The sequence below is a fragment of the Spea bombifrons genome, chromosome 2, assembly GCF_027358695.1.
Source record: "Spea bombifrons isolate aSpeBom1 chromosome 2, aSpeBom1.2.pri, whole genome shotgun sequence".
NCBI classification, from domain to species: Eukaryota; Metazoa; Chordata; class Amphibia; order Anura; family Pelobatidae; genus Spea; species Spea bombifrons.
In genome coordinates, this window is record NC_071088.1 from 39546486 (window position 1) to 39561725 (window position 15240).

General features: G+C 39.2%; 1 protein-coding gene and 1 long non-coding RNA gene across 2 annotated transcripts; both read right to left on the reverse strand.

Annotated features, from left to right (window-relative positions):
* Positions 1 to 4698: 4698 nt before the first annotated feature.
* LOC128475120 (olfactory receptor class A-like protein 1) lies at positions 4699 to 5889 on the reverse strand. The gene has a single exon (XM_053457598.1). The coding sequence runs from the start codon at positions 5887 to 5889 to the stop codon at positions 4915 to 4917; it is 975 nt and encodes a 324-aa protein (XP_053313573.1). The 3' UTR covers positions 4699 to 4914.
* Positions 5890 to 10288: 4399 nt separating this feature from the next.
* On the reverse strand, positions 10289 to 12757 carry LOC128475135 (uncharacterized). Its single transcript, XR_008346445.1, has 3 exons — positions 12595 to 12757; positions 10625 to 10803; positions 10289 to 10398 (listed from the first exon to the last, which is right to left on the reverse strand). It is a non-coding gene; the product is annotated as an uncharacterized LOC128475135 (long non-coding RNA).
* Between the last annotated feature and the right edge of the window lie 2483 nt (positions 12758 to 15240).

Below are 15240 nucleotides of genomic sequence, written 5' to 3' on the forward strand. Positions count from 1 at the left end.
TTTCCTTATAACTAAAGTGTTCCATTCCTTTTATTAATTTTGTAGCCCGCCTCTGCACTTTTTCCAGTGCTATGATATCCTTCTTTAGAATAGGTGCCCAAAATTGCACAGCATATTCAAGGTGTGGTCTTACCAATGATTTATAAAGGGGCAAAATCATATTTTTATAGCAACTGCTGACTGACATTGCACATTGTTTCCTAGTTTCTTGTCTATAACAATTCCCAAATCCTTCTCATTTGTTGTTATCCCTAATTCACTACCATTTAGGGTGTAAGTTGCTTGTGCATTCCTTACCCGAAGTGCATAACTTTGCATTTATCTACATTAAATTCCATCTGCCATTTGTCAGCCCAGTCCCCCAGTCTATCTAAATCCCTCAGCAGCAAAGTAAGATCCTGCTCACATTGTATTACTTTATAGAGTTTAGAGCCATCTGCAAACACGGAAACATGACTTTCAATGCCTATTGCAAAGTAATTTATAAATATATTGAATAAAATTGGTCCCAGGACAGAACCCTGAGGAACACCACTTACCACTTTTGTCCAGCTTGAATATTTACCATTTATAACAGCTCTCTGTGCTCTCTCACTAAGCCAATGTTCAACCCAAGAACACGAATTTGCATCTAGGCCAATTTCTTTCAGTTTGAATACTAACCTATTGTGTGGAACCGTGCCAAACGCCTTGGCAAAATCCAAGTAGATTACATCCACTGCAACGCCCTGATCTACACTTCTACTTACTTCTTCGTAGAATGCAATTAAATTAGTTTAACATGACCATAACTGGGAACTCTTCGAGTTTGACCTGGAGATTGCCGGGTGAAGCACCGCTTCTCCGGTTCTCCGAGTCAAGACCCGAATCCTCTGGGTCGCGGGGTTTTGACACGTTCCGCTCCCCTCCCATTTTCCCTTTAAATGGGGGTGTTTCCCGCTACGTCAGCGGGAACGCCCCTGACGTCAGCGGGAACACCCCCAACGTCAGTGGGAACTCCCACTGATGTCAGCTGGACCTCCCACTGACGTCAGGGGTTAGTCCTGGACGCGTCCCGCAAAGGAAATACTCCGAGTAGCCGGAACTCAGAAGTTCGCAGGTATGGACATGACCTATGTTTCATATAACCATGCTGATTTTTGCTAATAAGAAGTTAAGCTTACAGGTCTATAATTTCCAGGCAAAGAGTTTGAACCCTTTTTTAAATAAAGGAACCACATCTGCCTTCCTCCAATCCTATGGTACAATTCCTGAAAGAAAAGAATCCCAGAAGATTAGAAACAGAGGTTCACTTATTTCCGCACTTAGCTCCTTAAGCTCTCGGTTGAATACCGTCAGGCCCCGGAGCTTTGTTGACATTAACTTTCTTTAGTTGCTGCAGCACCTTGTCCTGAGTCATCCAATCAATTTGTCTACACTTTTTTGGCATTTCCATTGCCATAGGTTCCTCCTTATTATCTACTGAGGAAAAATAGTTATTTAAAGTTTCTGCTTTTTCCTGGTTCTCGTTAACTAACACTCCCATCTCCATTTTTAGTGTACCAACACTTATTTTTTTTAATTTATGTACTTAAAGAATTTTTGGGGGTCGGTTTTGCTCTCTCATTTTCTAGTTTAGCCCATCTAATCACCTTTTTGCACGCCTTATTGGTTTCCTTATATCTTATATAAGATGCCTCTGATTTGTCTGATTTGAATGCTTTAAAAGCCCTTTTCTTATTTTTAATTTCTTGGTTTACTTCCCCACTAAGCCACATTGGTTTCAATCTGATTCTTTTATATTTATTACCCAATGGTACGTACTGAGAAGCGTACATTTCTAATATTTGTTTGAAGATACTCTATTTTTCCTCAGTGTTTTTGCCAGTCAATATGTTGTAAAGCTGCCCTTATCTTCTTGAAATTGGCCTTTTAAAAAGTATATGTTTTCGTATTCCCCATGGGCAATTTCTTTTTTGAGTCTATTTCAAAAGAGACCATATTGTGATCACTATTACCCAAGTGCTCCCCCACTTGAATGTTAGACACAAGATCAACATTGTTTGTTATCACCAGATCCAAACAAGTATCCTTTCTAGTTGGTGCTTGTACCAGTTGTGACATGAAGGTGTCATTTAACAGGTTCAAAAACCTGGATCCCCTTGCAGAAATACTACTCCCTCTATCCCAATTTATGTCCGGGTAATTAAAATCTCCAATAATTAATGTGTTACCCAGATGTGCAGCTTTCTCCATTTTCTCTAACAGCTGTTCTTCCTCATCAGTATTAACATTAGGTGGTTTATAACATATCCCAACCACAATTGATTTTCTTTTTTTGTGCCCAAAGCTGATAGCTATCCATACATTTTCTTTGTCACATTCAAGTTGACTTTAGCTCGTTGTTAACATACAAGCATGCTCAATCACCCTTCCTGCTTTTTCTATCCTTCCTAAATAACTGCCCAGTCATGCGTCTCATCCCACCATGTTTCCGTTATGCCTATTATGTCATATTGCTTAGTGTATGCTATTGCCTCTAGTTCCCCCATTTTATTATTTAGGCTCTATGCATTAGTAAGCATACATTTAATATTATCATGAGTCTCTTGTATATTATGTGAATTTTTATTATAACATACCTCCTCTTATAACATACCTCCCCATCTCCGTCCCCCTTATTTTGATCTAAAGCCCCTCTCCTTTCTGTGCTATTTACCCTATCTAGCCATCCCGTCGCCCAGCACAGCAGACCTCTTCCGTTTAGGTGCAATCCATCACAGCTATAAAAATTGTACCCAATCAGTCCAGTGCTCCAAAAAAGCCAAAACCCTCCTTCCTACACCATGACTTCAGCCATGAATTAACCTCCCTAATCTCCCACTGCCTTTCTACTGTTGCGCATGGCACAGTTAAAATGTCTGAGAATACTACCTTGGAGGTCCTTTTCTTCAGTTTACCTCCTAATTCCCTGAAATCATTCTTTAGGACCTTCCATTTTCCACCGACTTGCAATCACAATTTTAAAAACCACAGGTATGGGAAATGAATCTTTAATAGCCACTTGGGTAATATCTGTTATCTTTATGATTTAAGAAGGAGCCAAACACTCATGTGATAAGTGGCTTAATTTGGTCTTTAGCCTTAAATATTGCCTTAAATCAGTGATATTTTCTAAATCAATGCCAACATTTCACAATTTCTGCCAGGGTATGCAAAGTTTTTAGCACAACTGTAAGATCGAGCAGCTCACAGGGAAGCATTTGTCTATGTGAAACCAATCCCCCCACCTGTAACCCAGGAGATGAAAACACGAATAATGAACAGGTGGCAGCCGAAAGGCTGACTCGATATCAGTCTAGGCCATAAGAGCTCCTTTACCGAAGATATTAACCCAACTAACCCAAAAAACATATATGATACCCGGCATAGTTCAATGTCATCGTTCACCGATCCGCTTTTCGCAAAAGACAGGCAGGGAATAAGGCGAAACTTCCCTGGTTCCTTGTTGGGAACCACCCCTAGGTGAGATACCCTAAGATTGGGGAGAGGACAAGAGAAAGGACCCACCATATGCCCAAGAGCCACTTCCTTCTGCGGTTTGTGAATAACACCTGAACGACTGGCAAGGGAAGATTTTACATTTTTGCAGTGAAACATTTCTTAAAAGGGATCTTGAAACCCTCTTCCAAGGTGGCCTAAGTCAAATTGGTGGCCATCTTATACTTTTACAGCCTCAACCAAGGTTGCATCCTGTTTACGGATACTGACGTCTTCTGACTTAACTTTTTTATTTTTAGGTAAGCGGGGAGCAGTGCACACTGTGTAGATATCCCCTTTGTGGTCTTATATGACCCCAAGGAATACTGCTAGCACGGATGAATCCCTGTGATTCCACAGATGACATCACCAATGGGGTTCATTTTTACAGCAATCAGAAGGTTCCCCCATAAGTTTCACCAAACCCACACATGCTGCCCGATTGCGCAACTTCCGACCTGTCAGCGAGGTATTGTTACTGACACCACAAGTCTCTGGTTTCCTTTCAGAAGTTCTAAGTAACTGTTTGGGGTCACACATTTTGGCCCAACTGGCAGAGAGGAAATATCTCTTATTGTATTGTATTTACTTGTATGAGCTCTAATGTCAATGGTGGGGTGAATGCATGTGAGGAGGACTTAGCTCTTCTCTGTCTGTCTAAGCTTTCACTGCATTAAGTCTCAAGTCCTCAAGTTGAGTTGGGCTGATTAATGAACAATAAAAGAAAATACCACAAGGTGGCAGGAGTGAATACAGGATTGTTTACTACATTCACAGCTACAGTAAATAACTCCTGAGGGCTCAATATTTTTTTACTTAAATATAAGGCAAAGTTGCTGAATAAATTGTTTTGGCTTTCTGGACACTGTCCATACTAGATGCAACTGTGTATTTTTCCCTTTAAGTCACTTAAATTTGATAGTGACAAATGCAGACATCAGTCTGAAATAGAAAATATCAAAATAGCACTGTATGATGAAAAATATCTGCCCTTTTTGAATTAGCGTAACCTAACTCACATTTCACTTTCCAATTTATGTTATGTAACTGTAAATGATCACATACAACATGGTGGTGAAACAGACGTTTTATTGATAACAAGCCTCTCTATCATACTGTTTTAAAAACGTATTATGAGAGACGCTACATTTTAGGACATTGCGTGGAAGGAAATGCTCTGCTAGTCCACTGAGCTACAAGAGGAGGAAACTAAAGGCTGAGATGACATCTGTTGTGACCACCAATGCACCTTAATCACTGTGTAAAATACCATAGGAAACCACAAGATATTTATCAGAAAGACCCTTATATCCAACATCTGGCCATATTTTGGAATTGTCTACCTGAAATCGTACCAAACAAATGCAGCAGCATGCTAAATTGTAATCGCTGATGTCAACTGACACATTCTACATGTATGCTCTTTTCTGTACACCTTTGGTGGTTGAAGAGTAACAGCCTGCTCCAAAGTGCAAACTTTTGCTTGATGTGTAACTTGGGGTTTGTTGCAATGATTACTACTGGACTCATTGCAGAGTATGAGCACGCTAAAGCAATTCTGACATCATTCATATCAGGTTTAACATTGGACAGAGTCAGGGTGTACATCCACATGGAATTATCGAAGCCAAACAACAGCACATACAATGTAACAAGCAAGATGACTGCTCGAGATGCCTTGTACTCGACTGATTTCCCATGAGCTTTGTCTGAGCTTCGCATGCCTCTTATTGATTTTTCATGATGAAGCAAAGTGTACACAATATAACTGCTAGCCATAGCCATCATCCCGACAAACAGAAAATCCCTGGAAGCAAAAACAATTCCGTTTGTAATGTAATTGATATAGTTTAAATAATCAGTGTCACAGTAGACCAAGTGCAGAGTATATGGCGAGGTTGTAGCGTTCTTTTTCGAATGAACATACATAAGGCTGGTACGGTAGAGTACTAGATTGACTAACAAAATAATCAGAATTATTTTCCATATATTATGGGTCACCTTTTGCTTCAGAGAGGCCCATAACTTGACTTTAGGAGCAATGAGAATGCATTGGTGACAGCTTAACAGACTGGTTGTACAAATGGACATGGCTCTGCTTACTCTGTATGTATACACAAAGACTTTACATTTGGTATCGTCCAATAAATTTTCCACTCCTATGGCATGGAGGTACTGAGGAATGACTCTTGAGATGACAATAAGGAGATTCACTAAAGATAAAACCATGAGAATGATGTTTGCTGGTAGCAGTTTCTTCTCCATTACTCGAACAACAGCAAATTTTAGCAAAATGTACATATTTCCAGGGATCCCGATCAACACCAGTAGAAAGAAGCCAACAGCTTTGACTAAAAGTCGGACATCCATCGGTGGGTGTTCAATGAAAAATCTGCAAGGAAATTAATATATTCACTGAATCAGATTAAATATTCCACTGCTTTGGAAATAAATGACACAAAGGCAAATAATATAAAAGACCTTCTTGTAGTGTATATATATATATATATATATATATATGTGTGTGTGTGTGTGTGTGTGTGTGTGTGTAGATATATATATGTATACATTCCTGGGAACTTTGTAAATGGGGTGTCATGTATACAGTATGATTCCAGATCTGCGCCTTCACCCTAAAACTCTAAGACTGGGGTAAAAGCCCAGAGACCCAGAGTCACCCAGAGTCAAACCCTAAATGTTCTCACGTATGTATAAATAATACAACTTTAAATTACTGTCAAGGCAAAACTGGAAAAGAATTCTAGTGCCATATGTTTTGAGTTTGAGCAATAATCCTTGTTAATGAATCCACTATTGGTTTTATATATATGACCTGTCATCTTTATTGGGTTGTATTTTGGATGAAATGATGTAACTAGCTGTCATCCAAGTATAAGGGTAACTGTTAGCTCTCCAGCTTTGGCTAAGTTACATTTCTTTTTACCTTTCTACAGGGGCAGCGTTCTGTCTGCTTCTATAGGTTTATTACATTGTAATGCATCCAGGGTATGCATCAGACTTTTGTGAAGTATATGTAATTCATTCATTAAATAGTCAAAACTAGCATTTGATTCCAACTCTTGTCCAGTGCACATATTTTACTTCATCTGGTTGATTTCAATTTACTATTATCAAAATATTCAATCTATTCAAAGTCAAATGTATAATTTCAGGTGATCCCAAATAATGGATTTTATCTCCAACTAATGGAATATTATCATAATGGTAAATATTTAGAACAACCTAATAATATCTATCTATATCTTACCAACTCAGTCAATCACCCCGATGATTGAAGATGTTGTACGGCTTAAAGGGTTTGTCTGTATTTATATTATTTCTTCTGACACAATTCCACAAAGGATTAATTAAACTTGCACAAATGAGATCATCACCAGGGTAGCATAATTGACCTTTCTTGTGATGCGAGACAAACGATTTCCCGTTTTGATGTTTATTTATGGTTTATAAAACATTGTATGATTTTTTTCTTTGGGATCTTATATTAAATCTCTCTCTTGCTTAGTAAAAATACTAAGGATAATGTGTGAATTAACAAAGGTGCAATTGCTGCATATGTCTGCACTGCACATCATAAATACAGTACTTCTTGTATATTGTAGTACTTCTTGTGCTGGGTGATGTGGGAGCCCACGTGTTAGGAGACGGCCCTCCATAGTATGAATGGAGTGGTTGGGGAGATCAAAGATCTCCTCTGTAACTGACCCATGGAGCAGCAGCACACTGGGGACCAAAGAGAGCGATGTGCTCCCCAGTCATTGTAGCCATGGGACTGCCACATCCCTAGTTGGCCTAGGTCAGAGATAGTGTGTGCATACATATGTATGGGGGGGGGGCAATAAGAGCCACTCGACTTTGCATGCTTCCACAGCTAAATTGAAGCAGCCTTCCCCTGATCAATATAAGATTCAACAATATAGAGGTCTAGAGACTTGTACACATGATATCAAATCTTAGGCATTAAATATACTATTTGACATTTAAAGAATTACGTTATTTATTTACAATCCAGAAGTATTTGATTTTGTGTTTGTAAAACACGCTTGTTTACATGCTATTAATGACTTTTCCATTTTTCATATGTGCTGTTTAAATATAATTTTCTTCTCTGTCATTTAACACATTCATACAAGTGTTATGGTATTTTTAAAGGGACAGTTACATTTATCTTTGGATATCACATGCGTATACATAACTGCATTATAGTATTAAAAATACATAGAAAAGGGAAAACAAATAATAAACATCTCCTGACTTTTGTGATACCACCACCAATGTAAAAGTTTGTTGTAAATTGTTATTTATTGACTGTGTTGCACCTGGGCCTTGAGAACTTTTGTTCATGAACTAACACAGTGCGAACAAAAGTGGAAGGTGTATATATTTTTGTAAATATTATATTATATCTTTTCATGTCACAATATTGAAAAAATTACACTTGGCTACGATACGATCTAAAGTAGTAAATGTACAGCCTGTAGAACAGTGTAAATTTGCTGCTCCCTTAAAAATAACTCAACACACAGCCATTAATCTCTAAACCTTCCAACAAAAGTGAGTACACCCCTAAGTGGAAATGTCCAGATTGGACCCAAAGTGTCAATATTTTGTGTGGCCACCATTATTTTTCAGCACTGCCTTAACCCTCTTGGGCATGGAGTTCACCAGGGCTTGGCCACTGGCATCCTCCTCCACTCCTCCATGACTACATCAAGGAGCTGTTGAATGTTAGAGACCTTGCGCTCCCCCCACCTTCCATTTGAGGATGCCCCACAGATGCTTAATAGGGTTTTGGTCTGGAGACATGCTTGGCCAGTCCATCACCTTTACCCTCAGCTTCTTTAGCAAGGCAGTGGTCGTCTTGGAGGTGTGTTTGGGGTCATTATGTTGGAATACTGCCCTGTGGCCCAGTCTCCGAAAGGAGTGGATCATGCTCTGCTTCAGTACATGTTGGCATTCATGGTTCCCTCAATGAACTATAGCTCCCCAGTGCTGGCAGCACTCATGCAGTCCCAGACCATGACACTCCCACCACCATGCTTGACTGTAGGCAATACACACTTGTCTTTATACTCCTCATCTGGTTGCACCTGCGGGGAACTCTGATCTCTGACAGCCGGGGAAGGTCTGCGTGATGGACGCAGACAACTCCCGCTGCTAGCCAGGCCTCCTTCCTGCTGCAGCGGAAGTTGTCTACATGAATTGCGTAGACATCTACACGCTGCCCCAGCTACACACCGGGGACTCAGAAGTACCGGTAAGTGTTTAGGCAGGAGGATCCAGGTCCCCTGCAGCTGCGGGGGATCTGGATCTTAGTCGTCTCATAGTCAGACCTATTTGAGGTCTGATTATAAGACGACCCCGATTATAAGACGAGGGGTATTTTTTAGAGCATTTGCTCTGAAAAAAACCTCATCTTATAATCGAGCAAATACGGTAATTTATGTGTCCTCGTGATTTCCATTAGCCTTATCTCTAACATACCCGCTGCTACATCTTAACTCCAATGTGTCTCCTTTCATTAAATAGGAGTTTTGATTTTGCAACTAATTAGTTTTGGTCACATAGTGCTTCCGTCATTTCGGCCCCTCCCACTTAATTGTGAGGAAGGGTATTTAAATCCCCTGTGCTGGGATTCAGAAACTACTGTGTGGGGACTTGTTCCTCGATAAGGCGCCCTGTTTCTCTGCTAATTTGTGAGTGTTCTTAATCTTGTTTTAACCAATAAATCGTTTTTTACGGAGAGCACTATACACTTTTGTTTTTGATTTCAGGTTACCGCCTGCTCCTAGATAGTAATCAATATTAATCTAGTCAGTCAGTTCTATATCAGCAGGTAATATTGTATGGCATTTGTATACACAATTACTTTGCCACAAACTTTATTGCCACACATTTCTGAACATTGTATCTGGAAACCGCTCTGGACTTGTAACACTTGATGTTACTTGCATACATATTTATATCCATGGCTTTTTATATTTGACTATATTAATTCCTTACACGTTAAAGCACTGTTTGATTGCTTCTGCCTGCTGACAATGTCAGTTGCACTATATCTGTGCAATAATTCACGTAGAAGGTTATTGTTTCACTGTTTTTGAAGTGAGTTTGATTACTTCTGTCTAAACTCCATTTTTTATTTTCACAAAACAAAATCATTTTTTTTTTACATTTTTTTATATATTTTTTGATAAAAATATTTGCCACACTGACCATAGATTAGGGGGAAGACTGTGAGAGGCAGTGCAGTCTTCCCTCCTTCTGACCCTATCGTGACATTGAGAGGTCCTCTGCCCCGTAATCATCCCCAGAGTTCCTTTGTCCTATCATTCACTAAGCCACACCTCTCTTTTACTTATTCCCATCTTTGCATATACAGATCAATTGGAATTCACATAAAAACTCAGCAATAAAAGGTATAGATAAAAACCAACATTAAAAAAACATCCAAAAAGTTCCAAATAAATATTTACTTATGACAAGGTGTTTTATGTCCTTGGAAATGTGAGTGCATTACCTATTTGTACTACACTATTCTCTGTCCAAAATATTTGGAAGAGTGGTATAGATTATTAAGTGTTGGAGGAACGCTTATTTGGTTGCTGCTGCCTAATTAGGGAAAGTATTATTTACTTATTTACACCAGTGTTTTTCTCGTGTTTTTGCTTATCATAAACAGATTTAAAAAAAAGAACAGGTGTGAAATAAAAAGAAATCTTTTATTTAAGCACTAACGTCATTACAGAAAAACAACAAGATTTTAATGATTTGGTAAAACTGAAGGAGAATTCGGGATTGACCTGTAGTTTTTCGGGTGGATACATTCCTGGATGATGAGCGGACTGAAGATCAGACCTGAAACAGATTTAAAATTATTATTTGTTTGGCAAAATGTCAGCAGAAAAAAATGTTACTAAGTTTCAATTACTTTTTTGTTAAATAGAAGACAGCCAAATGTATAAAATCATAAGGTTGTCTGACTTTGTTAGTGTCTCCACAATGGATCATCACAACCAGATGTTGCTGTAATGGACTTTATGGTGGGTAACAACAAAGATTGCATAAACCATTATATATTTACCTAATAATTCTGGGTCGATCTTAATTCAATGTTCAATTTTCAGAGCCTTTGATGCAACAGAAGAATATGTTGGACAATCGCTGCATTACAGTCTTCCTCTTCTTCTGGTCTTTGTGCTCGATACATCCATCTTTTTTTCTTTGACACCATCGTTTTGTACAGCATTTTTTATCCCTTTTCTAAATAGAACATTCATGTTAGATTATTTTATTCAGAAAACTTTGCATATTGAATAAAATAATGCAAGCCAACTGTTTTATAGAGACAAAGTTAGCTGTATACTTTGTATTCATGAATAAAGACAATATTAAGTAGACTTGCGCATTCGTCTTCAGGCGAACATGGAAACGAACACGAAGAGTGCGTTTTCGTGTTCGTTCCGAAGACACGCCGAAGAGAAGACGGCGGCGATAAAACGTAGGCGAAGACGAAGACACACACCACGAAGATCTTCGTGATTGTCTTTGTCTTCGTCTACCATTCTTCCCCCCCTCTTCTAACTTACCTTGTCTTCAATGCTTCGCGGCAGTTCCCAGAAGTTCGCCGTCACGGGTTACAGGGCAGTGCGAATGAGCCTATTGGTCGCCTACAGGGACCTCCTCTGGCATCAACCAATTGGTTGATGCCAGAGGAAGACCCTGCAGGTGACCAATAGGCTCACTCGCACGGTCTTTGTAACCCCTGACAGCGAACCTATGGATTTCCGCTCCCGTTAACCCCTTCGATGCTGCGTTATCTAACACAGCATCGATGGGGTTAACGGGAGCGGAAATCCATAGGTTAAAGGGCCGTGCAAGCGACCAATAGGCTCACTTGCACGGCCCCTTAACCCTTTAAAAAAGTTAACCCCTAACTAATTGAACAGGGAGGGAGACCAGTGGCATCGGCAGTGCCGATGCCACTGGTTTCCCTCCCTGTTCAATTAGTTAAATGTCCGTACGAGCGACTTTATTGGTCGCTCGTACGGACATTTAACCCGGCACAGACTAACTAATTGAACAGGGAGGGAGACCAGTGGCATCGGTCTCCCTGTCTCCCTCCCTGTTCAATTAGTTAAAGACCAGTGGCATCGGCAGGGCAAGTTGCAGCATTGGGGTTTTAAAACCCCAATGCTGCAACTTACCCTGCCGATGCCACTGGTCTCCCTCCCTGTTCAATTAGTTAAATGTCCGTACGAGCGACTTTATTGTTCGCTCGTACGGACATTTAATTAATTGAACAGGGAGGGAGACCAGTGGGATGTGCCAGGTAAGTTGTAGCATTGGGGTTTTAAACAGAGTCGCTCGTGCAGACTTTTAAAACCCCAATGCTGCAACTTACCCGGCACATCCCACTGGTCTCCCTGTTCTATCAGTTAAATGTCCGTACGAACGACTTTATTGGTCGCTCGTACGGACATTTAACTGATAGAACAGGGAGACCAGTGGGATGTGCTGGGTTAGTTACAGCATCAGGAGCCTAAAAGTCTGTACGAGCGACCAACAGAGTCGCTCGTACAGACTTTTAAAATCCCAATGCTGCAACTTACCCGGCAGATCCCACTGGTCTCCCTGTTCTATCAGTTAATAAATGATAGAACAGGGAGACCAGCGGGATCTGCCGAACAATTACGGCACCAGGAGTATAACAGTCTGTACGAGTGACCCTATTGGTCGCCAGCAGGGGGCTCGTCTGCCATCAACCAATGGCAGACGAGCCCCCTGCTGACGACCAATAGAGTTGCTCATACGGACATTTAAACTCCTGGCGCCAGAGCGGCTTTAACCCCCTTTTAACCCCTTAACCGGGGAAAACGAAGAAAACCCAAACATGAAGAATGTCCGCGAATATTCGCCCGAAGAGAAGACAGGACCAGGCGAATATTCGCCGAATACGAAGGTTTTTTTTTGCCGAAGACGAGCACGAAGACGAACACGAAGAGCCCCCTGGTGCCCAAGTCTAATATTAAGCTAACACACTGCTAAACATACCAGTTCATAACGCCTTATTCTTTCACGGACCATCACAAGGTCTCTTTCTTTCAACAGGGCTTTATTTTGTTTATCGTCAGCATCTCTTACTGTTGTTTTTATTTGCATTTTAACTTTATTTATCCTTAATTGAAGCTCTTTAATTTGGTCCTGATGTTCTGAGGTCCCTAAAGTGAACAAAAATCGACAATGTTACACCAAAAATATATCCCTGACATACATCTGAAAAAAAAAAAGAAAAAAAGACTAGTTAATGTTTTTGTCCTTACCTTCTTTTTCATTTTCTTCCAAAACCTCCATTTCTTTGATGCACTTCTCATTTTCTAAAGTTAAATTAGCAATCTCCTGGTCTTTTTCCTGCAAAGCCTTAAACAGAATGGATTACAATGTAAAATAAACCAATATTAACCAAACCAGACCACGACAAACCTTGTAAACTGCAGAAACAGCAGTCCCTTTTTATAAATAAGAACACTGGCTATGTTTAGCTGCTTCAAGAAGAAGCAATTATTTGAATTTATACTAATCACAATGCTATGTTGCACAATGTTATTTCATATCTACAAAAGTGGTTTAATATGAAATCAAAAGCAAAAAAAATCATAGTTAAGGATGAATCATAACGGTTTAGTTATTTTACATAATCGGTTGAATTAGAGGATGAGATCAGATGGATATTTTATAGAGTGTAGATATAAGTGTAAATATTGTATTGTTTGACAACACACTTTTTTGAATCAAGCATTGCACATTGGGAAACTAATAATCCATTTCCATAATGATTTCTATATTTTCTTAAATGTTATAAATACTTTTGACTTTGTATGTGTCATTTGGACATTGAACTCTGCTACACAATACTAAATTATTACGAAATAAAACAACTAAGGAGTTTTTGCCAAGAATCACAGCTGAACCTGTGAAAGTACCTGTTGGAGAGGCAGCACATTGGTCCGGTCTCTAGCCATCTCAAGTTTTTCTCTAAGATCTTTAACCATATGGCTATATTTCTCAATTTGTTCGTGTTTGGTTTCCATCACCATCTGCAATAAAGTTAGAGTTATTCAAAAATAGTTGTCAACAGCATGGATAAAGCACTTAAAGCACAGAGGGCTTTATATCTTCCATTCCTCCGTTTTCAAATATATGGCTGTTCTAACTGGATCGCCCCATTTCTCCTTTTCAGTTATTTGCCTTCTTGGCCTGTCAGCCTGCATAAAACCAATTCAAAAATTACTTTATGATCACCAAGTTAATTGATAAGCTTTATGTTTGCCCCACAATATTATTTTCTGAATATTCTAGATCAATTGACAAAGTAATAGAGAAGTGAAGCAATATAAACAATTTTAACTCCTTCATGACAAAGCCTGTACATGCACGGGGTCACAATGCAATGCAAAAAATTATATATATATATATATATATATATATATATATATAAAGTCCAAAAATAATTACCGGCACTCCAGGGACTTTGCAAATGACCACACAAACAACTTCGGTTTTTAAGTCAACGTTTCAGTCTTGTTTATTACAGACTTTCATCAGGACATGATGTCCTGATGAAAGTCTGTAATAAACAAGACTGAAACGTTGACTTAAAAACCGAAGTTGTTTGTGTGGTCATTTGCAAAGTCCCTGGAGTGCCGGTAATTATTTTTGGACTTTATATTATTTACTGCTGCAGTTATTTGGCACCGGGCAGAAATTTGGCATTTGGAGTGCAATTGTTAATTTAGGACTTTATATATATATATATACACACACATACATACATATATATACACATATATATTTACATACATACACACACATATATATATATATAAAAAATGAGAAAGAAGAAAAGAAGCAACATTTTCTGGATTCTGAGGTTTTGATAGCAGTTTGGCAGTGATACTTTGCCATGTGTTTGCTATGTGTTCCTCGAATTCCTTAACACTAAAGACACAACAAACAGACTATATCACACAACTAGGCTATCTTTGTACATCGTTCAAGTTCTTACATTTTCCTATGTTTAACATTAAAAAGCACAAAAGCAACAGTTAAAAAAAACCACCTTAACTTCGCAATCCTCATTTCTCCTCCTCAGTGTGTCCGATCTCATATTACAGTCCAGTAGAAAAAGCTGCATGCTTTCGCTTTCCTCTGTAATCTTCTCCATTTCTGCCATAGTTTCCTGATACAAATTGGTCATTTCCCTATTCTGCCGTTCTAGCTCAACATTGGCATTCCTTAGGTTCTGTGATGTTAAATACATTTTTGTTATGAGTTAAGAAATGACATCAATGTCAAAATACGGTAAAAAAATTATAAATGCTAGGATGGACTGGTGATGGTAAAGCTGCCCTGGCACCTGAAGGATATCGGCCGTCTGATTCGGTTAAGTGTGACCAGTGGTTGGATATCTGTGGCTGTTCATTACATTTTTAAACTTGTGGGACGATAGATTCCCATTTTTTACTCGTGGTGATGAGGAAAAGCAGAAGTAATATGTTTATTGTTACAATTTGTAGAAATGCAATTATGACCATCTCACCTGCATTTCTTCCTTATATGATGCAAGCTCCTTCTCCTTTTCAGAAATGGCAAGTGTAAATGACTCCGTCTGTGAGGACATCTGTGCTTTGCAGTCTATGG

Bases quoted from the DNA above. Each gene is read 5' to 3' on its own strand.
- LOC128475120 (XM_053457598.1), bottom strand. From the start codon at position 5,889: ATGGATGTCCGACTTTTAGTCAAAGCTGTTGGCTTCTTTCTACTGGTG.